General features: G+C 42.2%; 1 protein-coding gene across 2 annotated transcripts in view; it reads left to right on the forward strand.

Moving 5' to 3' along the window:
* MEGF10 (multiple EGF like domains 10) overlaps positions 1-22,900 on the forward strand; it is a 202,254-nt gene that overhangs the window by 172,055 nt on the left and 7,299 nt on the right. For both annotated transcript variants that reach the window (XM_082253244.1, XM_082253243.1), the window contains exons 20-23: positions 5,289-5,525; positions 7,430-7,557; positions 17,333-17,456; positions 18,674-18,880. In XM_082253244.1, the coding sequence (XP_082109370.1) occupies positions 5,289-5,525; positions 7,430-7,557; positions 17,333-17,456; positions 18,674-18,880 (696 nt within the window). The remainder of the gene's footprint in view (positions 1-5,288; positions 5,526-7,429; positions 7,558-17,332; positions 17,457-18,673; positions 18,881-22,900) is intronic.

Genomic DNA, 22,900 nt, shown 5'->3' on the forward strand with positions numbered 1-22,900 from the left:
TGTTTGCTGAAGTTCTAATGATACATTTTCCAATGCTTGAAGTTTTTGAAGGAACGGTTTATTCCAAAGGGGTGATTCAAGCCACATGTCGTCACATTTCTGAGGCTCACTCAGGACAGACCCCAAAACACTGATCCTTTTAAAAACTGCATCAGGCACACTATCCCCTCTTTGGGACAGATCCTCTGTTGCCTGGAATTCCTCTTCCAGTTCCTGCAACGGAATCTTCATCTCTTCTAGTTGCTGTTCTAAGGCTCGCTTAGACTTTTCTAGCTCCTGAACGCTTTTCACAACATCATCCTTGGAGCTGACCAATTCTTCCATTTCTGTACGCAGCTGTTTAACACTTTCTAGTTCAGCCTTACACTCTAGAGCTTCCTCCAAAGAGCGAGCCAAGAACAGGGCTTTGCTCTCGTTATCACGCGCCTCCGTTTCTGCACGTGCGCGTTCTTCTGCATATTTTGCAGACACATTCTTCTCTTCACCAAGCATCTGATCAAACTTCTTTTTCACATCTTCAACACACTGTAATGAACCAACGCTTTCTTCCATGCGTTTTTTCATAACCGCTATCTGAGCTTGCAATGTTGCGACTTGCTCTGATAGGTTTTTCTTTGCTTCCGCCTCCTCTTTTAATTGTTCCAGGAAGCCATTTTTCTCATCTTCCATTTGTTTGAGCTTTGTGCTAAAACTCAGCCTTTGACACCTCTCTTCCTGTAAGAGTTCCTGCGTGTCTTGCAGCTGCGATTCCAAGATAGAAAAATCTTCCGCAATTTCTCTAGATTTGCTGTCTGCTTGAGAAAGCCGATTTGTGACACTGTCCAACTCAACCTGCAATCGGTTTGCCTTCTCTGACAGCTTAGCACACAATCGGTCACCTTCTGACACCTTGACTTGCGATTCCAGAAGCTGTGCCTCTACTTTTTCCCTCTTATGTTCACAATCTCCTTTTCCCTGCATAAGAGCTTTCACCTCATTGGCTAGCTTCTGGGAATGAGACTGTAATTCTGCCACACAGGCTTCTTTCTCCTTTAACTGCTGCTGGAAACGTTGGGCTTCACCTTTCCAACTTTCACAGTCTGCACGTAATTCATCTACCACATTGCTCAAAGTGGTGAGCTCATACACAGTACTCAGTAATTTAGCCTCTCTTTCACTTTTCTCGTTGTCGCTGAGAGACAATGTCGTTTTCAGAGCGACATTCTGTTCCTGCGACTCCTGCAGGTCTATTTTTGTAACTTCCAAACACTGAAGACTTTTTTCCAGCTGATTACGCAACTCCAACATTTCACACATACTTTGCTTCTGCAAAGTCTGAATTTCAATTTCCTTTTCCATGAGGATGGTATCTTTCTCCTTTATAGTGTCTTGACATTTTTGCAACTCGACCAAAAGAAGAGCAGTGGATTCTTCCCACTGTAACACATGAGACTTGAGTAGTTCATTCATTTCCTGCAAGTTTCTATGCTCCATTTTAAGCAATTCCAAGGCTTGTTCCTTTTCTTCCATTTTCCGTTGCAAGGCATCCAACTCAGCCCTGCACACATACTCGGTTTCCTCCAAACCGATGGCCTCAATTGGCTGCTGGCGTCTCTGTTTCCAGCCTGCCATGCTCTCTTGATGAGCCTTTTGTTGAGCTGCAAAGCTCCGTTGTTTCAGCATCTCCCCCATTTTGGGTTTACTTTTCATCTGAGCACACTGCGTCTCCATAGCAGTTTCATCAGTGTTGCTAGGGACAACACCCTTCCTCTTTAGTAGACTCTCTTTAGGCATGGATGGGGCTGGTTCAGACGGTAACATCCCCTCCATCCATAGAATCCGGTCTCTCATTTCATCTATCTTTGCATTCTTCAGGCGTTTTGAACGCCCCATCTTCAATAACTCCACAAACAAATTTTTCACAGTCCAGCAAAAAAATTTTCAGACCACTGTCTCTTTAACACATGTAGTTTTTCTCTCTCTTGCAAGATCTCTTTTCCTGCGCACACAGTTTGTGCAGTCACTTGCACCAGACACAACAAAGTTCATCAAAAAATTTTGAGACCCCTGTCTCTTTAAAACACTTTTTTTTTTTCTGTCAGGATCTTCTCTCCTGCACACATAGATTGTGCAATCTCATGCACCAGATAAAGTTCATCAAACATTTGCACTTCCTTGCAGGGATCTTGCTGCTTCTGCCCACTGCATACCTCCACCATATGTGAGGGATTAGCTCGGTGGTAGGCGTATGGGTGACCCCTTTGGGGGTGCGTTTTCACAGAGATAGCCGATTAGAGGTTGAAAAACAAGACTGATTTATTCATGCAATTTACTTAACACAATTGCAAGCATCAAAACAGCCAAAATAAAATAAAAGACAAAATAAATCCTTGCCTCTGTGGGCGGCTACCTTCTCACGCTGGAACCTACCTAAGAAGTCTTTCCAACCTACTGTTGGGCCGACACTGCTGATCCTACAGCAGACACTCAAATGTCCATTTGTTTGCTTTTCACACAGCACAAACATTGTCCATTGAACATGTCCCTTTACTCTTCACACTCTTCACATGGAACACTTTGTCTTCTCACCTTTGAGACGTCTTCACTCGTGGTTACCCTCCTTAGCTTCACATCGCTGTAGGGGGTCTTCTCCCATGCTCACCAGCTTGTCGGGAGGCACACATCCGACTGTCCCCCTCTCCCAGCCCACACAGCGACAGGCGGCAGCAGTCCTTCTCCCATGCCCACACGGCGTCGGGAGGTACACGTATGTCTGTCCTCCTCTCCCAGCCTACACGGCGACAGGAGGCAGCACTCAATAGATTTTCTCTGGACAAATTATAGAGTCCTTGATCTCCTCATTCTGAACAGCTGAATGGTTTTCAACTTCCTGCTGGCTCTCTCTGCAGCCAACACCCTATAGTATCAGTGAACTTTCAAAGCAGGTGGGAATGTGTCTCCTCTCAGTGACTACATTCCCAGATTTACCTGACTTCCTGTCACAACAGGAATTGCTTTTTAGAGGGCATTTGACAGATGATGAGAAGGCTTTATGTTGCCTCCTCACGTCTGTTTCAACCCCTAAAAGCCAGCACCTCAACTGGGAACATTGCAGGGGTGGTTGTGGCACAACCATTTCACTTGAATGGATCTCATTCAGCAGGTAGTACTACCCACCGAACACAGCAGCTGAGATAATTGTGGCTGCGACATATGGCTGCGGCATATGTATAACTCAGCTTGCAGCATATGGGGGAACTGATGAGGGCAGTAAAAACATGGCTCAGCTGAATCATTTTACCTCCCGCTAAGTGCAAGTGTAAATTAAGTGTTTTTTTTTTTTTACTTGCTTTATTGTTTAAAAAAAAAAAAAAGACACACACATTCTCATTTATTTGTAAATAGGCCTGGTCTGCAGGTGCATAAGCAACGTTATATTACTCTGCAGATCCTTTCCTAAAATTACATTTTTATGGCCGGTAGAAAAAAAATGTTTAACTTTAAACAATTCAACTTTTCCTAATAGGCACATCATACAGTATCTCACAAAAGTGAGTACACCCCTCATATTTTTGTAAATATTTTATTATATCTTTTCATGTGACAACACTGAAGAAATTATACTTTGCTACAATGTAAAGTAGCAGCTTGTATAACAGTGTAAATTTGCTGTCCTCTCAAAATAACTCAACACACAGTCAATAATGTCTAAACCGCTGGCAACAAAAGTGAGTACACCCCTAAGTGAAAATGTCCAAATTGGGCCCAGTTAGCCATTTTCCCTCCCCAGTGTCATGTGACTCGTTAGTGTTACAAGGTCCCAGGTGTGAATAGGGAGCAGGTGTGTTAAATTTGGTGTTATCGCTCTCACTCTCTCTATCTAAGTTTAACATGCCACTTCATGGCAAAGAACTCTCTGAGGATCTGAAAAAAAGAATTGTTGCTCCACATAAAGATGGCCTAGGCTATACGAAGGTTGCCAAGATCATGAAACTGAGCTGTAGCACAGTGGCCAAGACCATACAGTGATTTAACAGGACAGGTTCCACTCAGAACAGGCCTTTCCATTGTCAATCAATGAAGTTAAGTGCACGCGCTTAGCATCATTTCCAGAAGTTTTCTTAGGGAAATAGACGTATGAGTGCTGCCAGCATTGCTGCAGAGGTTGAAGGGGGGGGGGGGGGGGGTCAGCCTGTCAGTGCTCAGACCATACGCCACTCACTGCATCAAATTGATCTGCATGGCTGTTGTCCCAGAATGAATCCTCTTCTAAAAATGATGCACAAGAAAGTCTGCAAACAGTTTGCTGAAGACAAGCAGACTTAGGACATGGATTACTGGAACCATGTCCTGTGGTCTGACGGGACCAAGATAAACTTATTTGGTTCAGATGGTGTCAAGTGTGTGTGGCGACAACCAGGTGAGGAGTACAAAGACAATTGTGTCTTGCCTACAGTCAAGCATGGTGGTGGGAGTGTCATGGTCTGGGGCTGCATGAGTGCTGCCGGCACTGGGGAGCTACGGTTTAGGGAATCATGAATGTCAACATGTGCTGTGACATACTGAAGGAGAGCATGATTCCCTCCCTTCGGAGACTGAGCTGCAGGGCAGTATTCCAACATGATAACGACCCAAACACACCTCCAAGATGACCACTGCCTTGCTAAAGAAGCTGAGGGTAAAGGTGATGGACTGACCAAGCATGTCTCCAGACCTAAACCCTACTGAGCATCTGTGGGGCATCCTCAAACATAAGGTGGAGGAGCGCAAGGTCTCTAACATCCCCCAGCTCCGTAATGTCATCATGGAGGAGTGGAAAAAGACTCCAGTGGCAACCTGTGAAGCTCTGGTGAACTCCATGCCCAAGAGGGTTAAGGCAGTGCTGGAAAATAATGGTGGCCACACAAAATATTGACACTTTGGGCCCAATTTTAAAATTTTTACTTAGGGTTGTACTCACTTTTGTTGCCAGCAGTTTAGACATTAATGGCTGTGTGTTAAGTTATTTTGAGGGGACAGCAAATTTACACTGTCATACAAGATGTACATTCACTACTTTACATTGTAGCAAAGTGTCATTTCATCAGTGTTGTCACATGAAAAGATATAATAAATTGTTTACAAAAATTGTGAGGGGTGTACTCACTTTTGTGAGATACTGTATATAATAGTCTTCTACACACTGAGCTGTCTATATTGTGAATTTGTGGCTGATAAATACATTTTCTGTAACATCTTCTGTTCTCCTGTGCACCATCTAAAATCTGAGTTTATTTCCTCTTTATTCTTACTGTATTTTTCACTTCTAGCTGTAATGATAATTGTCGGGAATTTGAACAGCCTGACCCGCACTAGTGCAGCGATCCCTGCTGACACCTACCAGATTGGGGCCATTGCTGGCATCATTATCCTCGTCCTGGTTGTCCTCTTCCTGCTAGCACTCTTCATCATCTATAGACACAAACAGAAGGGCAAAGAGACAACTATGCCAGCTGTAAGCTACACCCCCACCGTCCGAGTCCTCAGCACAGACTACACTATCTCAGGTAATGAACACATGGCTTGGTAAACTTCTTACTATTTCTATTCATTTCTGTTTTACTAATCATGCATCATTTCAGGTGGGGGCATTTAATCTGGATTTTATTTTTCATAAGCTAAAAGAAGAATGTGATTGATGATAATCGTGATGAAGCTTTAAAACTGTTATCAGTTGTCAGTTTTAATCAAGAAATTAGTGCAAAAAGCAATAATGATGTACAAAGGGCAGTAACCCATACAAACCAATGAGAACTTATATTTTAAGAGTAATGATTTGTTGTATTGCTGTTGGTTGTAGCAGCATTTTACTGTGTCAGTCTTTTTTAAAGGGCCTGACCACCCAAGATTTTAGTATTTTTGTGGATTAGGGAGTGGAACCACTTAATGGTTTCAGCTTACCCTGAGCTGCTCCTGGACTGGCATGTGGAGGCGGCAGCGGCGGCTTCCGTATCCTCGCTCCGTGTCCCCCTTCGTTGGTCGGGCTTCTCCTGCATCTCCTCCTTCGCCAATAGGATTGCTTCTCCTTTCGGGTAATCGAGAAACGGGTCTCAGATTGGCTGAAAAGGAGAAACGCTTGATTGGCCAGGAGGAGAATCCGTGTGACAATAGCAAATATTAATTCACTATTGTCACACAACTGGGTGGGCTCAGGCCGCAGAGCCCACCCTTTTTTGAAGCCTATTGGAGCCTCTGGCTGTAATCACGTGCTTCAAAAAAAAAAAATCCCCTATTGGAATCCATACATCCGGCGCCCTGCATGTAGATTAGGGGGCTGGACGCATGAATAGGGGAGGCGGGCCGCCACTGGTCAGGATTCTGTGCAGACCAGTCAAATTCCTCCACCCCAAACTAGCTCATCCATGTCTTTATGGACCTTGCTTTGTGCACTGGTCCAAATCATGTGGTGGAGGGGGAATTATGGTGTGGGGTTGTTTTTCAGGGATTGGGCTTGGCCCCTTATTTCCAGTGAAGGAAACTCCTAAGGCGTAAGCATACCAAGACATTTTGGGCAATTTCATGTTCCCAACTTTGTGGGAACAGTTTGAGGATGGCCCCTTCCTGTTCCAACATGACTGCGCATCAGTCCACAAAGCGACTTGATCATCCTGCACAGTCCTGAGCTCAACCCGATAGAATACCTTTTGGATGAATTAGAGCAGAGACTGCAAGCCAGGCTTCTCGTCCAACATCAGTGCCTGACCTCACAAATGCGTTTCTGGAAGAATAATTAAACATTCCCATAGAAACACTCCTAAAACTTGTGGACAGCCTCCCCAGAAGAGTTGAAGCTGTTATAGCTGCAAAGGGTGGGCCAACTCAATATTGAATCCTATGGACCAAGACTGGGATGCCATTAAAGTTCACATGCGTGTAGAGGCAGGCGTCCCAATACCTTTGATCATATAGTGTATTTAAGATCCTGGCTCCCAGGTTTGGCGCCCATTTTTGTGTGTGATTAGTGTATGGACAGGGTTTAGCGTCAGGGAAAGGTTCAGGAGGAGTAGGAAAAGTGCAGGGATCCTTCCTGGAATCCTCCCCATATGGGTATAGACTGGCCAGGCTGCATTCTGCTCCTTTAGATAGACACTGTCAGCATTTATGGGTCTCCAGACAACTGTCACCTCGCTGTTACTCTCTGTAAGTGGCTCCGGTTTGGTTGCATCCCTGCCAGGCCTGTTTGTGTTTTGCTGAGCCTTCTACAATATGTTTTGTTCCGTGTGAACACCCATGCTATTTTTGATCTATAGTTTTCTACCTGTGCTATAGTTCTTAAACTAAACTAACCCACATGTAAAAAATGTTAAATATAAAGAGAGATGTTGATAGATGGTACACGTGAAAAAATTGAATTTATTTAAAAGTCAAATGTATTGTGACCTGTAATTTCTTTTTCTTTTTTTAATTGCAGATACCCTTCCGCACACCAATGGGGGAAATTCGAACAGTCAGTACTTTTCTAACCCGAGTTACCACACACTGAGCCAGTGCACAACTGGACCACATATCAACAGTATGGACCGGATGATGGTTTCCAAGGTAATAAAAATAGAATAGTATATAACAAATATTATAATTATAATTGTTATATTGAGTTAACCATCCCCACATAGAGCCTCATAGCTCTACCTTATATCAATGTTTTATGCATCTTTTCCTGTATAGTGATAGAACTACTAAGGCCCCTTTCACACTTGAGTGACTTGTCATGTGATTTGGGACCGCAAATTCGCATGACAAGTCGTACTCCATGATTTCCATTGATTATTGTATATATCTGTGTGACTTCAAGTTGCAATGACTTCAAAGTAGTCCCTGCCATACTTTGGTCCGACTTTGATGCGTTTTGAGGTCCATAGGCATTGCTTCAAGTCCAGTCAAAATCGCGGCAAAAAAAACCCAGTAAAATTGCAGAAAAATCACGCAATTTTGGGTTGCACAAGTGTGAATGGGGCCTTATTCCTAAAGCTGGCCTTAGACAGTTCAAATCAGTTCAGCAAGAACCAGACGAGATTCGAACTATGTATAGGCAGGCTGAATGTTCCCAAGTTGATTGATCGATCAACTTGGGTGCAATCAGCCTGTCGGATTATACATGCGATTATTGTGAGCGGCTGTTATAGCCTCTAGCAAACACAGTGGCTCTCCATGGGGGAATTGAGCAATTGCTACAGGAAAGAAAATCGCTCAGTTTATCACTGACTTAAAGTGGTTGTAAACCCACTTTAAAGACTTTTGCCTATAGGTAAGCCTATATTAAGGCTTACCTATAGATGCTACAAATATCTCCTAAACTTGCACCGTTTAGAAGATATTTACAGTGCATGCAGCCGATGACGTCATCGGCGCATGCACTCTGAAGGAACGGCCACCCATGCCGTTTCTTCAGAGCCCTATGCCGTGAACGGGGGCGCGGGAGTGATGTGGACGCGAACACGGAAGCAGGACGGCCGAACATGTCGGGCGTCCTGTCACTGAGCGGGCGGCACTGCGGGGGCTTTGTTTTAAGGTATGTATTTCATAATGAGCTAGTATGCGATGCATACTAGCTCATTATGCCTTTGTCTTTACAGGTTGTTTTTTTTTCCAAATTTTTTTTTCTAATTTACATTACACTGTAAAAGCAGTTAAGGGCGCTTTGGTCCGAGCATGTAATCGGCTCCCAGCGCCAGCTTTAGGGAAGAGAAGGGACAGCTGAAAATGGATACCCCATAGTAAGTCACGCCCAGGCATTGCAGTCGTTGTCGCTGCTCTCTCCTGGCCCCTAAGGCAGGCCACTGGAGAGGTCACATGATTGGACCAGAGTGCTCTTAGATTAGATTCCTGTACAGTATAGATAGTATAGGGCTTAGAATGGGGGTGGGAGCAGATGTAGGCTTAGATAGTATTAGCCTGGACTTACACTATAATACTATGATTGCAGGGACATTTTTGCACCCTGTGAGGCAACATTGGATAAATTGGTATTCGCATCCTTTAAGTGATTCAGTCTATCTTAAAAAAAAAGCTGCTAGGTAAAATGCGTTGTATGCCTGCAATAGCATTCGCTGCTCCTTTTTGCCTGGATGCTGAGCTGTTCTAAACGGGCAAATCTGCCACACTTCCAGGTAGTGTCAGAGCTTGCCTGTTGTGGTCTCTGTTCACTCATTACTGTGAGGAGCTGTATCTCAGGCCATCAGGAACTTGTAGAAGGCAAGCAAGCTCCATGGCTATCAAGAAGGTCTGAGCATTGTCAGATACGAGCAGCCTGGCATTTAGGCATTCAGGGGCAGTAAAATTTGCAGCACCTCCAATTACCGCAATCTATATCTGGCAGCAGCTTGTGTATGACAATTAAGTGACATAGTTACTTTAACTTGATCACTGTATATCAGGGGAGTCAAAGTCAATTTTATCGCGGGCCACATCACCAGTATGGTCGTCCTCAAAGGGCCAGTTCTATCTGTAGCCCACCACTCTCAGAAGTCAAGAGCCCCCACCCTTTCTTACATCACAGTACATCCCCTTTGCCATGTGCTGCTGCTGGGAAGAAGCGGGAGGCGGAGCTGGGAAGCAGCAACTGCAGGGTCTGGAGGAGGGCTGGATTCAGCTGCCAGAGTCTGCTGAATGCTAAGACCAGTGGAGGCGGAGAGGAGGGGGTGCTGTGGCTGCACAGAGAGGTGCAGGATCTGTAGGAGGAGTTGTGTCCTCCCCTCTGCTGCCAACTGCTGAGAGGGGGGTGGTCCTCTCTGCAGCTGCAGGGAGAAGCACAGGATCTGACAGAAGAGTTCTGTCCTCTATTCTGCTGTCTGCTGAGACAAGGTGGGGGCAGAGATGAGGGAGATGCAGCAGCTTCAGGAGAGGTGCAAGGGCCACATGAAATAGCCTGGGGGGCCGGATTCGGCCCGCGGGCCTTGTGTTTGACACCTGTGCTGTATATTGTAACCCAGAGTCCTCCCCCTATGCGATGCAGTGGTTTATGAAGGCTGTCATGGTTTGCAGAAAAAAGTTGGTCAACCCTTACAAGCCTTTCATCTGACCAGGATTGTTTCCCCTGCCAAGCACACTCCAGATGTACATCAGATGTTTTATATATATATATATATATATATATATATATATATATATATACCCCATCATTTATTTAAGATCTTGAAAAAATGACAGAAAAATGGAAGATCTGACCTAAGGGCATAACTCCAGTCATCAATTTTACACACTGGAGACTCATTTACAGCCCGTCTTTAAAATCTTTTTTACTACTTTTCCAGACTTGTGCTGTAGGATGCCAACATTACCTATTTATATATTAATAGGAAAAGAGAAGATGACTAAGCTCTAAGGAACCTTCAATCAATAAATCAATAGTGCCATTTAATTATTAAAACATGTAGATTTTCATCTGTTAATTAAATCTTCCATCAGACTGCAAGACTTAAGGAACTTTTCATTTGAAAAATTATTTTACTGACGTAGCATTGGTTGAAAGTGATAATTTTCCTCTGGATGTCACATAGCATCCACACCCTCCTCATGAATCCTCAGATGCTTGTGGTTAATGTGAGTACAGCTACTCCTGATAAAGCAGCACTGGACCCGTGAATCCTATGGTGGTCATATATGTGCTGATAAATGATCGATTTCATTTCTGATCAACTTCTTCTGATAAGAATAATCGATCTGTAGGCCACAATACATTTGATTGATATGCCACACACAGGGAAGGGGATTTTGATGGGTAGTTAGGTGCAATTGTAACTGACGATAAATGAGTGCTCACATCTCTTATTCCATAATGTACCCTCCTAATCTGATCAACTGAAATATGAATGTATTCTTGGACAAAGTATCTTAGTGCTGTTGATTGATGTAAGGCAGTGGTTACCAAACTGCGGCACTTTGCTTTTATCTGGCCCTTGGGGCAATATTTCATCCACTAAAACCAACCATTGGGCATAATTCCCCCTCCCCCACTGACCCCAAAGAAGGGGCACAAATCCTCCCAATGACACCAACAATGGAGCACAATTCCTCTGAATGACATCCACAATTGGTCCCAATGACATCAATGATAGGGCACAATTCCTCCCAATGACACCAACGTTGGGGCATAATCCCTCTCAATGACACCTACAATTGGGATCAATGACACCAATAATGTGGCACAATTCCTCCCAATGACACCAATGATAGGACACAGTGACTGACATCAAAGATGAGACATTTTTTTTTTCCCTTCTGACGTGGGGACCTTTTCTACTCCCAATGGTCACAGTCCGGCCCCCCTAAAGTCTGAAGGACAGTAAACTGGCCTCTTGTTTAGAAAGTCTGGAGACCCCTGATGTAAAGGATGATATTCTACCCTGGCCAATCGACTCAGTTTGATCAAATCCAATTGAAATTGAGTCTAAATTGATTGGAAGAGATATGACTTTGCAATTTTTTGCAGATTTGATCATTTTAATTGAATCACACATGGAGGTTAATTTACTAAAGGTAACGGGGAACATGCAAGGTAAAGAAAAAGGGCATGTTTTCTTGCATATGATTGGATGATAGAAATCAGCAGAGCTTCCATTCAGATCTGGAGAAACTGCACTTGTATATTTTCCTTTAGTAAATCAACCTCATGGATCAGATAAAAAAAAAACTCCAAGCATGTGTGGGCATTATTTTTATCTTTTTGGGCAGTTTTTTTTTTTATCTATTAATTTTTTTAATTATTATTAATATTATTATACAGGCTTTACAGTATCTCACAAAAGTGAGTACACCCCTCACATTTTTTAAAATGTTTTATTATATATTTTCATGTGACAACACTGAAGAAATGACACTTTGCTACAAGGTAAAGTAGTGAGTATATAGCTTGTATAACAGTGTACATTTGCTGTCCCCTCAAAATAACTCAACACACAGCCATTAATGTCTAAACTGCTGGCAACAAAAGTGTGTACACCCCTAAGTGGAAATGTCCAAATTGGGCCCAAAGTGTCAATATTTGGGTGGCCACCATTATTTTCCAGCACAGCCTTAACCCTCCTGGGTTCACCAGAGCTTCACAGGTTGCCACTGGAGTCCTCTTCCACTCCTCCATGACGACATCACAGAGCTGGTGGATGTTAGAGACCTTGCGCTCCTCCACCTTCCGTTTGAGGATGTCCCACAGATGCTCAATAGGGGTTAGGTCTGGAGACATGCTTGGCCAGTCCATCAAATTTACCCTCAGGTTCTTTAGCAACGCAGTGGTCATCTTGGAGGTGGGGTCCTTATGTTGGAATATTGCCCAGCGGCCCAGTCTCAGAAGGGAGGGGATCATGCTCTGCTTCAGTATGTCACAGTACATGTTGGCATTCATGGTTCCCTCAATGAACTGTAGCTCCCCAGGCAGCACTTATCCAGTCCCAGACCATGACACTCCCACCACCATGCTTGACTGTAGGCAAGCCACACTTGTCTTTGCATACTTTTATCTTGGTCTCATCAGACCACAGGACATGGTTTCAGTAATCCATGTTCTTAGTCTGCTTGTCTTCAGCAAACTGTTTGGGGGCTTTCTTGTGCATCATCTTTAGAAGAGGCTCCCTTCTGGGACGACAGCCAAGCAGACCATTTTGATGCAGTGTGCGGCGTATGGTCTGAGCACTGAAGGTCTGACCCCCACCCCTTCAAACTTTGCACCAATGCTGGCAGCACTCATACATCTATTTCCCAAAGACAACCTCTAGATATGACACTGTGACTGTGCACTCAACTTTTTCGGTCGACCATGGCGAGGCCTGTTCTGAGTGGAACCTGTCCTGTTAAACCACTGTTTGGTCTTGGCCACCATGCTGCAGCTCAGTTTCAGGGTCTTAGCAATCGTCTTATAGCCTAGGCCATCTTTATGTGGAGCAACAATTCTTTTTTTCAGATCCTCAGAGTTCTTTACCATGAGGTGCCATGTTAAACTTCCAGTAACCAGTATGAGAGAGTGAGAGCGAACACCAAATTTAACACACCGCTCCCCATTCACACCTGAGACCTTGTAACACTAACGAGTCACATGACACCGGGGAGAGAAAATGGCTAAATGGGCCCAATTTGGACATTTTCACTTAGGGGTGTTCTCACTTTTGTTGCCAGTGGTTTAGACATTAATGGACAAAAGTACACGAGGAAGGCAGCGCATGAACCACACCGGGATGCAATGGATAAAGAAGTCAGGTGAACATCCAGTATAGAAAGGGTTAACAGTTTATTGGTATTGATAACCGAAAAACAAAGTACATAAAATGCTTACATCCCCCTGGGCTGGAGTAAACAAGGGCACCTGCCAGCAAGCAACACAAGTGCGAGGAAGTCAGTCTCCCATGACTGCTGAGCAGTGTGTGCACAAAGCCGGAAACCAGCCGGCGCGAGGATGAAAGGACTCCGCTGTAGCTCCGTAGCGGTGACATCAGCCGGACAGGCGCCACTTGCGGGGAAATACTAGGAACAGGGGTGGACCATAAGCTATATGGTTGCCATGACTACATGTTTCGCGATATGCGCTTTATCAAGTCATATTTGTTTTTCGGTCATCAATACCAATAAACTGTTAACCCTTCCTATACTGGATGTTCGCCTGACTTCTTTATCCATTGCATCCCGGTGTGGTTCATGCGCTGCCTTCCCCGTGTACTTTTGTCCGTATCAGCACCCTTCCTATGCTTGTTGGCTAGCAGCAGAAAAACCACTGGGGAGCCTCACAGGCTTATTTATATCCCTCCTCCCTAAAGGCACCCCAGGAGTGCCAGATTTGTGATTACTGCTTTGACTTCTGGACTGGATTTTTTCCTATGGCTGCCCTGGGTGCGAATCTCTTTACTGAGCCATTAGATGGCTAATAGCAGAACAACCGCTGGGGAGCCTCACAGGCTTGCATCTATCCCTCCACCCTACAGGCATCCCAGGAGCGCCTGGTTTGTGTTTATTGTTTAGACATTAATGGCTGTGTGTTGAGTTATTTTGAGGGGACAGCAAATTTACACTGTTATACAGGCTGTACACTCACTACTTTACATTGTAGCAAAGCGTCATTTCTTCAGTGTTGTCACATGAAAACATATGATAAAGTATTTACAAAAATGTGAGGGGTGTACTCACTTTTGTGAGATACTGTATATAGCACCAGTTTGTGCAACGCTTTACAACATGACAGGCAGACAGTACAGTTATGATATAATTCAATACAGGAGAAATCAGAGGGAACTGCTCTTTAGAGCTTACAATCTAGGAATAAAATAAATAAATAAATAATATACAGTATGTGACTGCAGCTGTGACTTTCCTAAGCTGTCAGAAATGAATGTTCTTCCCTCACAATAGGAAGGCATTCTGTGCACTACCCCAGAATTTATATTTCATTCTTATAGCATGGGCTCATTGTTTTTCCCAGTGAGCTACCGGTTAAAGTACCGGCAGCGAAGCTTTTCTTAATGCAACATTGAAATTGCTTGGGTGGTTACAGTGAAGGCAGACTCCCATTTAGGAATCAGTGAGAGAAAGAAAACAGCAATTTATTCACAGCAGACAAATGTACGAATTTGCAAACAAGTAATGATGTCCCTGGAGTGTATATAGTTCACTTGGGGGTATTATTTTCTCAGTAAAAGACGAAATGTACTTTTTTTTATTTTCTTTTTACTTGCTTTCGTTGCATAACGTAGTTATTCATCTTGCCATATGGGATTTTAACAACCTTTTTGTTGTGTGGAATCATAAATTGCTTGGATTGATGTAACTTTTTGTGATAGCTGCATTTCCTATATGGTGTCATATATATATATATATATATATATATATATATATATATATATATATATATATATGGTGTCATATATATATATATATATTTACACAATTACTGAGTTTGTCATAATTCATGGGAAAAAGTAACATGGCATCCTGTATATGTGACAGTTTTTACTTGGGGCGTTCCTTTTTAAAGTGTATCTAAATTTACAGTATATTGTAGCTTACCATTCCTTAGATTAGATGTGGTGGTTGCTTTCTTTTTTTTCAGGATTTTTTCCCCTTTTTATTTTCACCTGGTGATCCTACCAATATCACATTTGTTGTCCTAGCATTGAGTGATAATGGTCGCTCACTGTACCGTATATTGGCAGCCTAGAACACAAATGAGCCAGTACTACAAAATAGGAATAATTGATATTCCCATTGCACACCTTCCTGGATATAGGCACATCAGTTGTGGGGGCTGTAGCGATCACCAGCTGGACACTGGATCATTCACTGGTAAATACATATTCACCAGTATACCAAGGATCTTGCACAGCAGTCCGACAAAACTATTTATTGCAAAAGGATCACATTAAGATAGGTGCAATGTTTCAGTGTTGTGCAGGACCCCTTCGTCAGGCATGTAATCATCATCACATGCCTGACGAAGGGGTCCTGCTCGACTCCGAAACGTTGCACCTATCTTAATGTGATCCTTTTGCAATAAATAGTTTCTTCGGACTGCTGTGCAAGATCCTTGGTATACTGGTGAATATGTATGTAGCCAGTACTACAAAACACCTCCTCCTCTCCATAACATAGTTTTCCATTTATATAAACCTTTGTATGAAAAAGTACAAGCATTTAAAAATAAAGTACATTTTAGGAAAGGGTCTGCAGAATAACCTAGGCCTCATACACACTGGCTTATTATCAATAATATTCCTGTGTACGCTGGATCTTTCTGCTAGAAGCTGGCAGAAAAAGCCATCTTAAAAAAATGCTTATTGTGGCGCATAATTACAAGCGCTGATATGTGCATGTATGGCATGTAAAAAACGTATGCGCATAAACTCACTTTACGAGTGTATTTATGCTCATTTACATGTAATAGGCACAGAAATGCTTCTCCAGAATCACAAGTTTAGGACATTTCCTTTTTTTTTGCACCTGTGAATGCAAACGCATTTAAATGCCTGCATGTGCATGGGCACTTTAGCTAACTTGCACCTGCGTTCAACACCAGATGTCTAAAAGCTTTTTTATGCCTGCATGCTTGAGGCCTTAAGGTTGATCATGAACCTACAAACCAGGCCAATTTACATATAAAATGATTTTTTTTTAATTGTATGTATATTCTATACAATAATGAAAGCAAAAAATATTATCAAAAAAATAAGAAAGCTTGTATATAAATGATAAAGACTAAGGAAGACTGAGGGAGAAGATATAAACAAGAAGAAATAGCCCCAAACCCCAAAAAATGCAATATATTGTAGCTTACTAGTCATTAGATGTGGTATCTGCATTAGTCTTCTTTTTTCATTTATATCCTGCCAGAAACACACTTTGTGTCGTAATCAGTTAGAGTCACTCACTATGGAATAGCAGCACTGTCACCCTATGATAGGAAGTGTCTTTAAAACATAGTTCCAGAATTCCTAGTGTTCTGTAGTTTATAGAGGTGATCTGAGCAGCAAGAGTTCCCCCTTACTTCCTGTTTTGGCTATGGAACAGGAAGTGAGGGTAAATCTCCCCCAATGGGACAAATAAGGCAAAAATAAACCTTACGGGATTTATAACCCTCCGTTACTCTATCCAATCCTCGCCTAAATGAGCATGGAGTATCTAGACCCTGCGCATGCGCAGACATGCCTCGGGTCGCCCCAAGAGCATGTTTGAGATTCTGCAAACTGCCTCCTGCAATATCTATCACATGCATCCCAGATGTCAGTTTTCAGGATCTTGCGCATGCACAGAATCGCTATGGTGTCTCTGCCGGTTAGCTGGAGTGACCGGCTTGATTGCGCATGCGTGGGGGAACCGCCCCATGCGTAGACACATCACAGGGCTCTGCCAGGTCCTTTAGACTTGGAAAGGAAACCTTTTGGAATTTTTGGCTTGGAGAAGATTAGTGTAAGGAGAGTGTAGTGTAGTGAAAGCAAGACAACAAGACAATGCTGGCCTTCATGGACTAGTAAGTATGTATGTATTTTTAATTTATTTTTATATACGGGCAAGTGTTAGGGAAAATGTCATTTGGATAGGTATTGTGGCATTCCTCTTTAGGATAGGATGAACTTAGCAGTTTACTGGATTTCTAGCAGGATCAACTAGTCTTTTTTGTACTTTCTAAACAGATCCTTTTAATGACATACAATATATAACAGAACAAAAGAGAGCAAATAAGAGATATTCATTATTAGGGTTTACATAAACCTAATGTGGTGTTTGTCTCACACTAGCATGGTCGAGCTGTGGTCATCTAATGCTATTACTGAATTATGTGTTGCACCAGAGTACATCTTAGCTGATATTAATTTATTGTGTCTAAATGTATTTATTCATTTAGTCTAAAAGCAGCCAGCTTTTTGTAAACCTAAAGAGCCTGGATCCAGGAAAGAGATCGCACACTATAGATTACACGGGTACTTTGCCAGCCGACTGGAAACAAGGAGGATATCTCAATGAGCATGGTAAGGGGATATGTTCTAAAATTCAGTAAAAAGAGAATGATGTTTCCTATAGCAACATAATCATATTTTTTAAATCTTTAATGTAAATGTATCATTTGAATCTGATTGATCATTATGAGTAACATCATAAAGCGCAAAAAATACTTCTCCATCCTCTCTGGATACAAAATATAGATGATCCAATACCATAGGATCTCCAGTAAATGTTCATTGGTATAAAATACTATATAGTTCATATTCCTATCACACACCTGGTTTGTAGGCTCGTGTATGTTGGGTGCTGAAGCGATCACCAGTTGGCAACTGGATTAGTTACAAGTAAATACATATTCGCCAGCACACCAAGGCTCTTGCAAAAGCAGTCCAAAACTTTATTGAAGTTACGATCACATCAAAAATAGTGCAACGTTTCGGAGCCGCACAGGACCCATTCGTCAGGCATGAAGGGGTCCTGTGCGGCTCCGAAATGTTGCACTATTTTTGATGTGATCGTAACTTCAATAAAGTTTTGGACTGCTTTTGCAAGAGCCTTGGTGTGCTGGCGAATATGTATTTACTGGTATAAAATACTAGACAGCAGTCATCTCAGAAGCGCCTTGGCACGTTTTACACTGATGGCAATATGGCCATGGTGGGAATCTTATTAATTAAAGTAGAAATTCAGACAAAACGCTGAATACTTAGCTGAAATATGTAAAGATTTACTCTTCCACCTTCTAGAGCAGGGTTTCTCGACTAGAGTTCCTCCTGAGGTTGCTAGGGGTTCCTTGAGCAATGGGCAATTTCTGCTTCTCAGATAAGTTCCCAATGACATAATTTTTCCTTTTAGCTATCTGTAAGGAGGTAATTCTTCCCAATGATGACAAGAGTAAGGAGCATTCTTCCCACTGACTGTCACATCAATGTGTCATGAGTTGTAGATTTTTCATTTTTAGCAGGGGTTCCCCGAGACTAGAATTTTGTTTCAAGGGTTCCTCTCTGTTGAAAAGGTTGAGAAAGGCTGTTCTAGAGGATTTGACATTTTTTTCAGCCAGTTTTGTCAGACTCTTACAACTCTGCCACAACATAAGTTTGAGGCACAGGAAATCCAAAATATAGGATGTTTCCAGAGCAGCCCACGTCCATTAGTTTATGATTATTACTGGCTAACACGTACTGGATTACACTCACTGGAAAATGAGAGCAGATCCTGATGACTCATGTTTTCTTTTGCTCAGGTCTACTGAAAAGCTCTTCATATAGCATAAGCAGCTGTTCACTGAGCAGCACTGAAAACCCATATGCCACCATCAAGGATCCGCCAGCTCTTCTGCCTAAACATACAGAGTGCGGCTACGTGGAGATGAAGTCACCAGTGCGGAGGGACTCTGCTTATGCAGAGATAAGTAACGGCAGCTTGGCCAATAAAAATGTGTATGAAGTTGGTAAGTCTTACTTGGTTTCATTTTTTATCCTGTTCTTTTCCTTTAATACATAGCAGGAAATTTATTAAATTATGTCAAAGGAAAAACCATATCAGCCAGCCAAAATGTTTCTATCCTGCTCAATGGCAATATAAAAGCTGCCGTCTTAGTAATGTCTACAGGGTTTATTAATTAAAAGAAAATAGGCTGTGCACTTTGCAAGGGAATTTACACTTTGCAAGGGCATTTCCATTAGCTTAGCGAATGTGAAGAGGCTGTGCAGACATCCATTATCCAATCATGTGCAAGCAAAAATTCTGTATTTTAACTTTCCTTGCACATGATTGGGTATTCTCTGCGAAGTGAATTTACAACACATTCCCCACAAAATGTCCTTGCATAGTTCAAATTCCCTTGCAACACGAACAACCTTTTTGCCTTTAGTAGATCAACCCCTATATGTCAGCCTGTGAATGCCCCAAACAACAACAAAAAATAGACAAGGTTGCTAAAATTTGCCTAACTGCTATTGTGCCCACCTGGATACAATAGCTTCCCCCACCGTTCTCTCTTATCCTAAATTGGAATACTTGTGCCACCAGAGCATCCCAGTTTAGTGGAAAGGCTGGCACCAAAGACATTGTGAAGCTGGTTGTGTATGCACTTCCAACTGTTCACTTATGTCTATGGCCAGACTGTTATTTGAACTGCATATAGAAGGTGTTATGGTGACAGTTTTAAGTATTTGCGTGAGCTGATCTCGAATATATTTGTTTACGGCCCAAAACCTTTCTATAAAGAGGATATAAGACAGTAGAAAACCCTGCCAGGCCTTGTGTATGTAAGTGTACACTGTCAGCAGAGTACTGTGTGGTGTACTGCTGTACTCTAAGGCTGGAAAACCTTTAATGGTTCAGGATAGGAGATGCAACTAGTTCATCTTTGGGAATATGTAACATGTTCCTAGCGCTGCATCCATTGCCTGATTCCCCCCAACCCCCCTCCCTTCCTGTGACAGCAGTATGGGGTGAAGTTCCCTGTACTAGCTGTCAGTTTTTGAAATCAGTGTGACAGTGCGGGGCTCTGCCTACACGGCCGTGTCATTTATTTACAGAGTTCTGTGAATGAATGAACTACAAGTACCGACAGCCTTTGTGGATTCTGGCTTGTAGTTCTCAATGATTCTTCATGTCAGTGTATCTGCCTCTCTGTACTGGATGTACAGACACACAGATACACTGACAAGTCTGCAGGAGACCTGCATGGCACCAGCAATCTACCGATCGCTGGTGCAATGCTTTACAGGCTCCAAAAAGAAAAAATAATAAATGCACTTTTTTTTTTAAAGTGAACTTATCCTTAGAAGGAAATCTGTTATGAGAAAAACATGCCAAAGCTGCCCTCTATTTCATTCTGTCATGCAGATGGTTTTGTTTCAATATTTGAGTCACTGGACTGCTGCAAGTATGCAGATAAGTTCTTCTGACTTAAATCCCACTTTCCTGAATGATCATGCCTGCATTAGCTGTCATTGGAGAAATGCTGGGTTGCCATTGCTGACCAACTGAGAATGCTAGCTGCTGGGCTGTTATGACCCTCTGGTCTAATACTTTGGGTCAATGACCTTGAACAAGCAATAAGGAATGATTTTTCAGATTCTGCATGTTTCTTTAAAGTCATTAAGAGTTGTCAATTGCTTTAAACAATACATTATTATTGTTATTATTACTATAGGTGGTCCCCGGGTTACAAACAAGATAGGGACTGTAGATTTGTTCTTAAGTAGAATTTGTTTGTAAGTCGGAAAAGGTAAATTTTTTAAGTTTAGCTCCAGCCAAAAGAAATTTTTTTATGTTTTTTGGATATCATAGGGAAGGGTTAACACCCCTGTACCATTTGTTTTGCTGTCTGTACCCCTGTTCAGACAATTTCACCTCACTTTCTGTCCCTGTGACAACTGGGTTTTGAAAATTTTGGGTTGTTGTGGAAACAAGGATTAGTGATAATGCTTCAGTGGAGACACATTTTTCCCATGAGAACTATTCCAGTATCGAATTTCCCTTCCTATGGGAGATTTCTCCTCACTTCCTGTTGTTTCCTTCACTTCATAAGTAGGAGTCGTTTTGTAAGTCCGATGTTTGTAACCCGGGGACTGCCTACTACCATCTTTTCTCTGTATAATATCGTCCAGGTTTATGAAACATTAAAGTTCAGTGGTTGCATAGAATGTGGAATGGTTGGAATGCCTGCATCCATTATTATTGCTGTCTGTGTTCCTGCTGGGGAGATATGCCCTCTCTATCTGTCCTGGTGACCACGTTCATGGGGACTAGTGAGGAAAATCAACATTTTTGAATGATAGGAGTTTCCCTCACTTTGGACTAAAGATTTATCTTGCTTTAAAGTGGGTGTAAACCCACTTTAAAGTCTTTTACGTATAGGTAAGCCTAAATTAAGGCTTACCTATAGGTGCTATAAATATCTCCTAAACTTGCATCGTTTAGGAGATATTTACAGTGCATGCAGCCAATGACGTCATTCCGTTCCCTCAGAGCCCTATGCCCCGAATGGCGGCTCCCACGCGCATGCGCGGGAGTGATGTAATCGCGCCTTCGGCCAATCAGATGGCCGGAGGACGTGAACAAGGAAGCAAGACGGCCGAACATGTCGGCCGCCCTGTTGCTGAGCGGGCGGCACTGCGTGGGCTTTGTTTTAAGGTAAGTATTTTATAATGAGCTAGTATGCGATGCATACTAGCTCATTATGCCTTTGTCTTTACAGGTTTTTTTTTCTCATTTTTTTTATGAGGGTTTACTTCCTCTTTAAATATATTTCCTCCCACTTCCAGTTGATAGTACAGCAAGGCTCTGAAGTCAAAACATTTTTTATTCATTCTATACATTAAGGTACAAATGCATAAACATTTGCTGTATGGGATGAGCAGTAGCTGTAGAAGAATTAGTATTAGTTGCGGAAATATTATCATTGGCTGCAGAAGGATTAGCTGTATGAGAATTAGTATTAGCTGAACTAGCTTCCTGACACCCTTGCTGCTGTCAGTCAAACTCCTGTGAGAAGAGAGTGGTGGCATGGCTTATCAGTGATATGTTTGCAGAGTTGTATAAAGTACTCAAACCCATACTTGAGTAAAAGTACAAGTGCTCGATCAAAAAGTGACTTGAGTAGAAGTACTAAAGTATTCAACATTTTTTGTACTTAAGTATTGCAAGTAGTTTTTTTAAAAAATTTTGCTACTCAAGTACTGAAAGTAAAAGTACAAGTACTGTGTTATGTAGTTATTAAAGAAAGAAGTCAAAAGTTTGAACATCATATTGTTTTTTATTATTTCAAATGCAGCTTTTATTTACGCATTCAGTAGCATTTATTTTCGTATGCGCTGATAATACACATGTTTTGAGCTTCATGAAACCTGCCATCTACTGTTCTGGCAGTGGTAATTTTTATAATAGTAACTAGTAACTATGCAGCACAAAAAAAAAAAAAAAAATATCGGAGTAGAAGTATTGAAATCATAGAAAAAATGTAGTGAAGTAAAAGTGGAAGTAGGAGAAAAAAATTCTACTCTAGGAAAGTACAGATACCGCCTTTCGGTACTTAAGTACAGTAGTGAAGTAGTTCTACTTAGTTACTATACATCTCTGTATGTTTGTCAATGGATGCACATAACCTGGCTCGGGAGTGCGCCCACACGGGTGCCCCCTTAGCATATGACTCGCTAAGGGGGCATTCGGAAGAAGAAGGAGCGGAGAGCTCACAGGCACGAGACTCCAGAAGAGGAGATACGGGGTCGCTCTGTGCAATATGATTTCACAGAGCAGGTAAGTAGAAAATATTTTTTCATTTAAATAAACAAAATGTGCATTTAGTATCAGTTTAAAGGGAAATCTCCCCAACAGGACTCACATGACATGTAAATCCAATATTCAAAACACAAAGTAAGAAAGACTTTATAAAGAATCGTATTTTATTATGAATGTATTGTGGGGGCCAGATAATATGTTAGGTAGTTATATTATCATT

This window comes from Pelophylax lessonae, assembly GCF_965119305.1.
Source record: "Pelophylax lessonae genome assembly, chromosome: 1".
In the NCBI taxonomy this organism is placed as follows: Eukaryota; Metazoa; Chordata; class Amphibia; order Anura; family Ranidae; genus Pelophylax; species Pelophylax lessonae.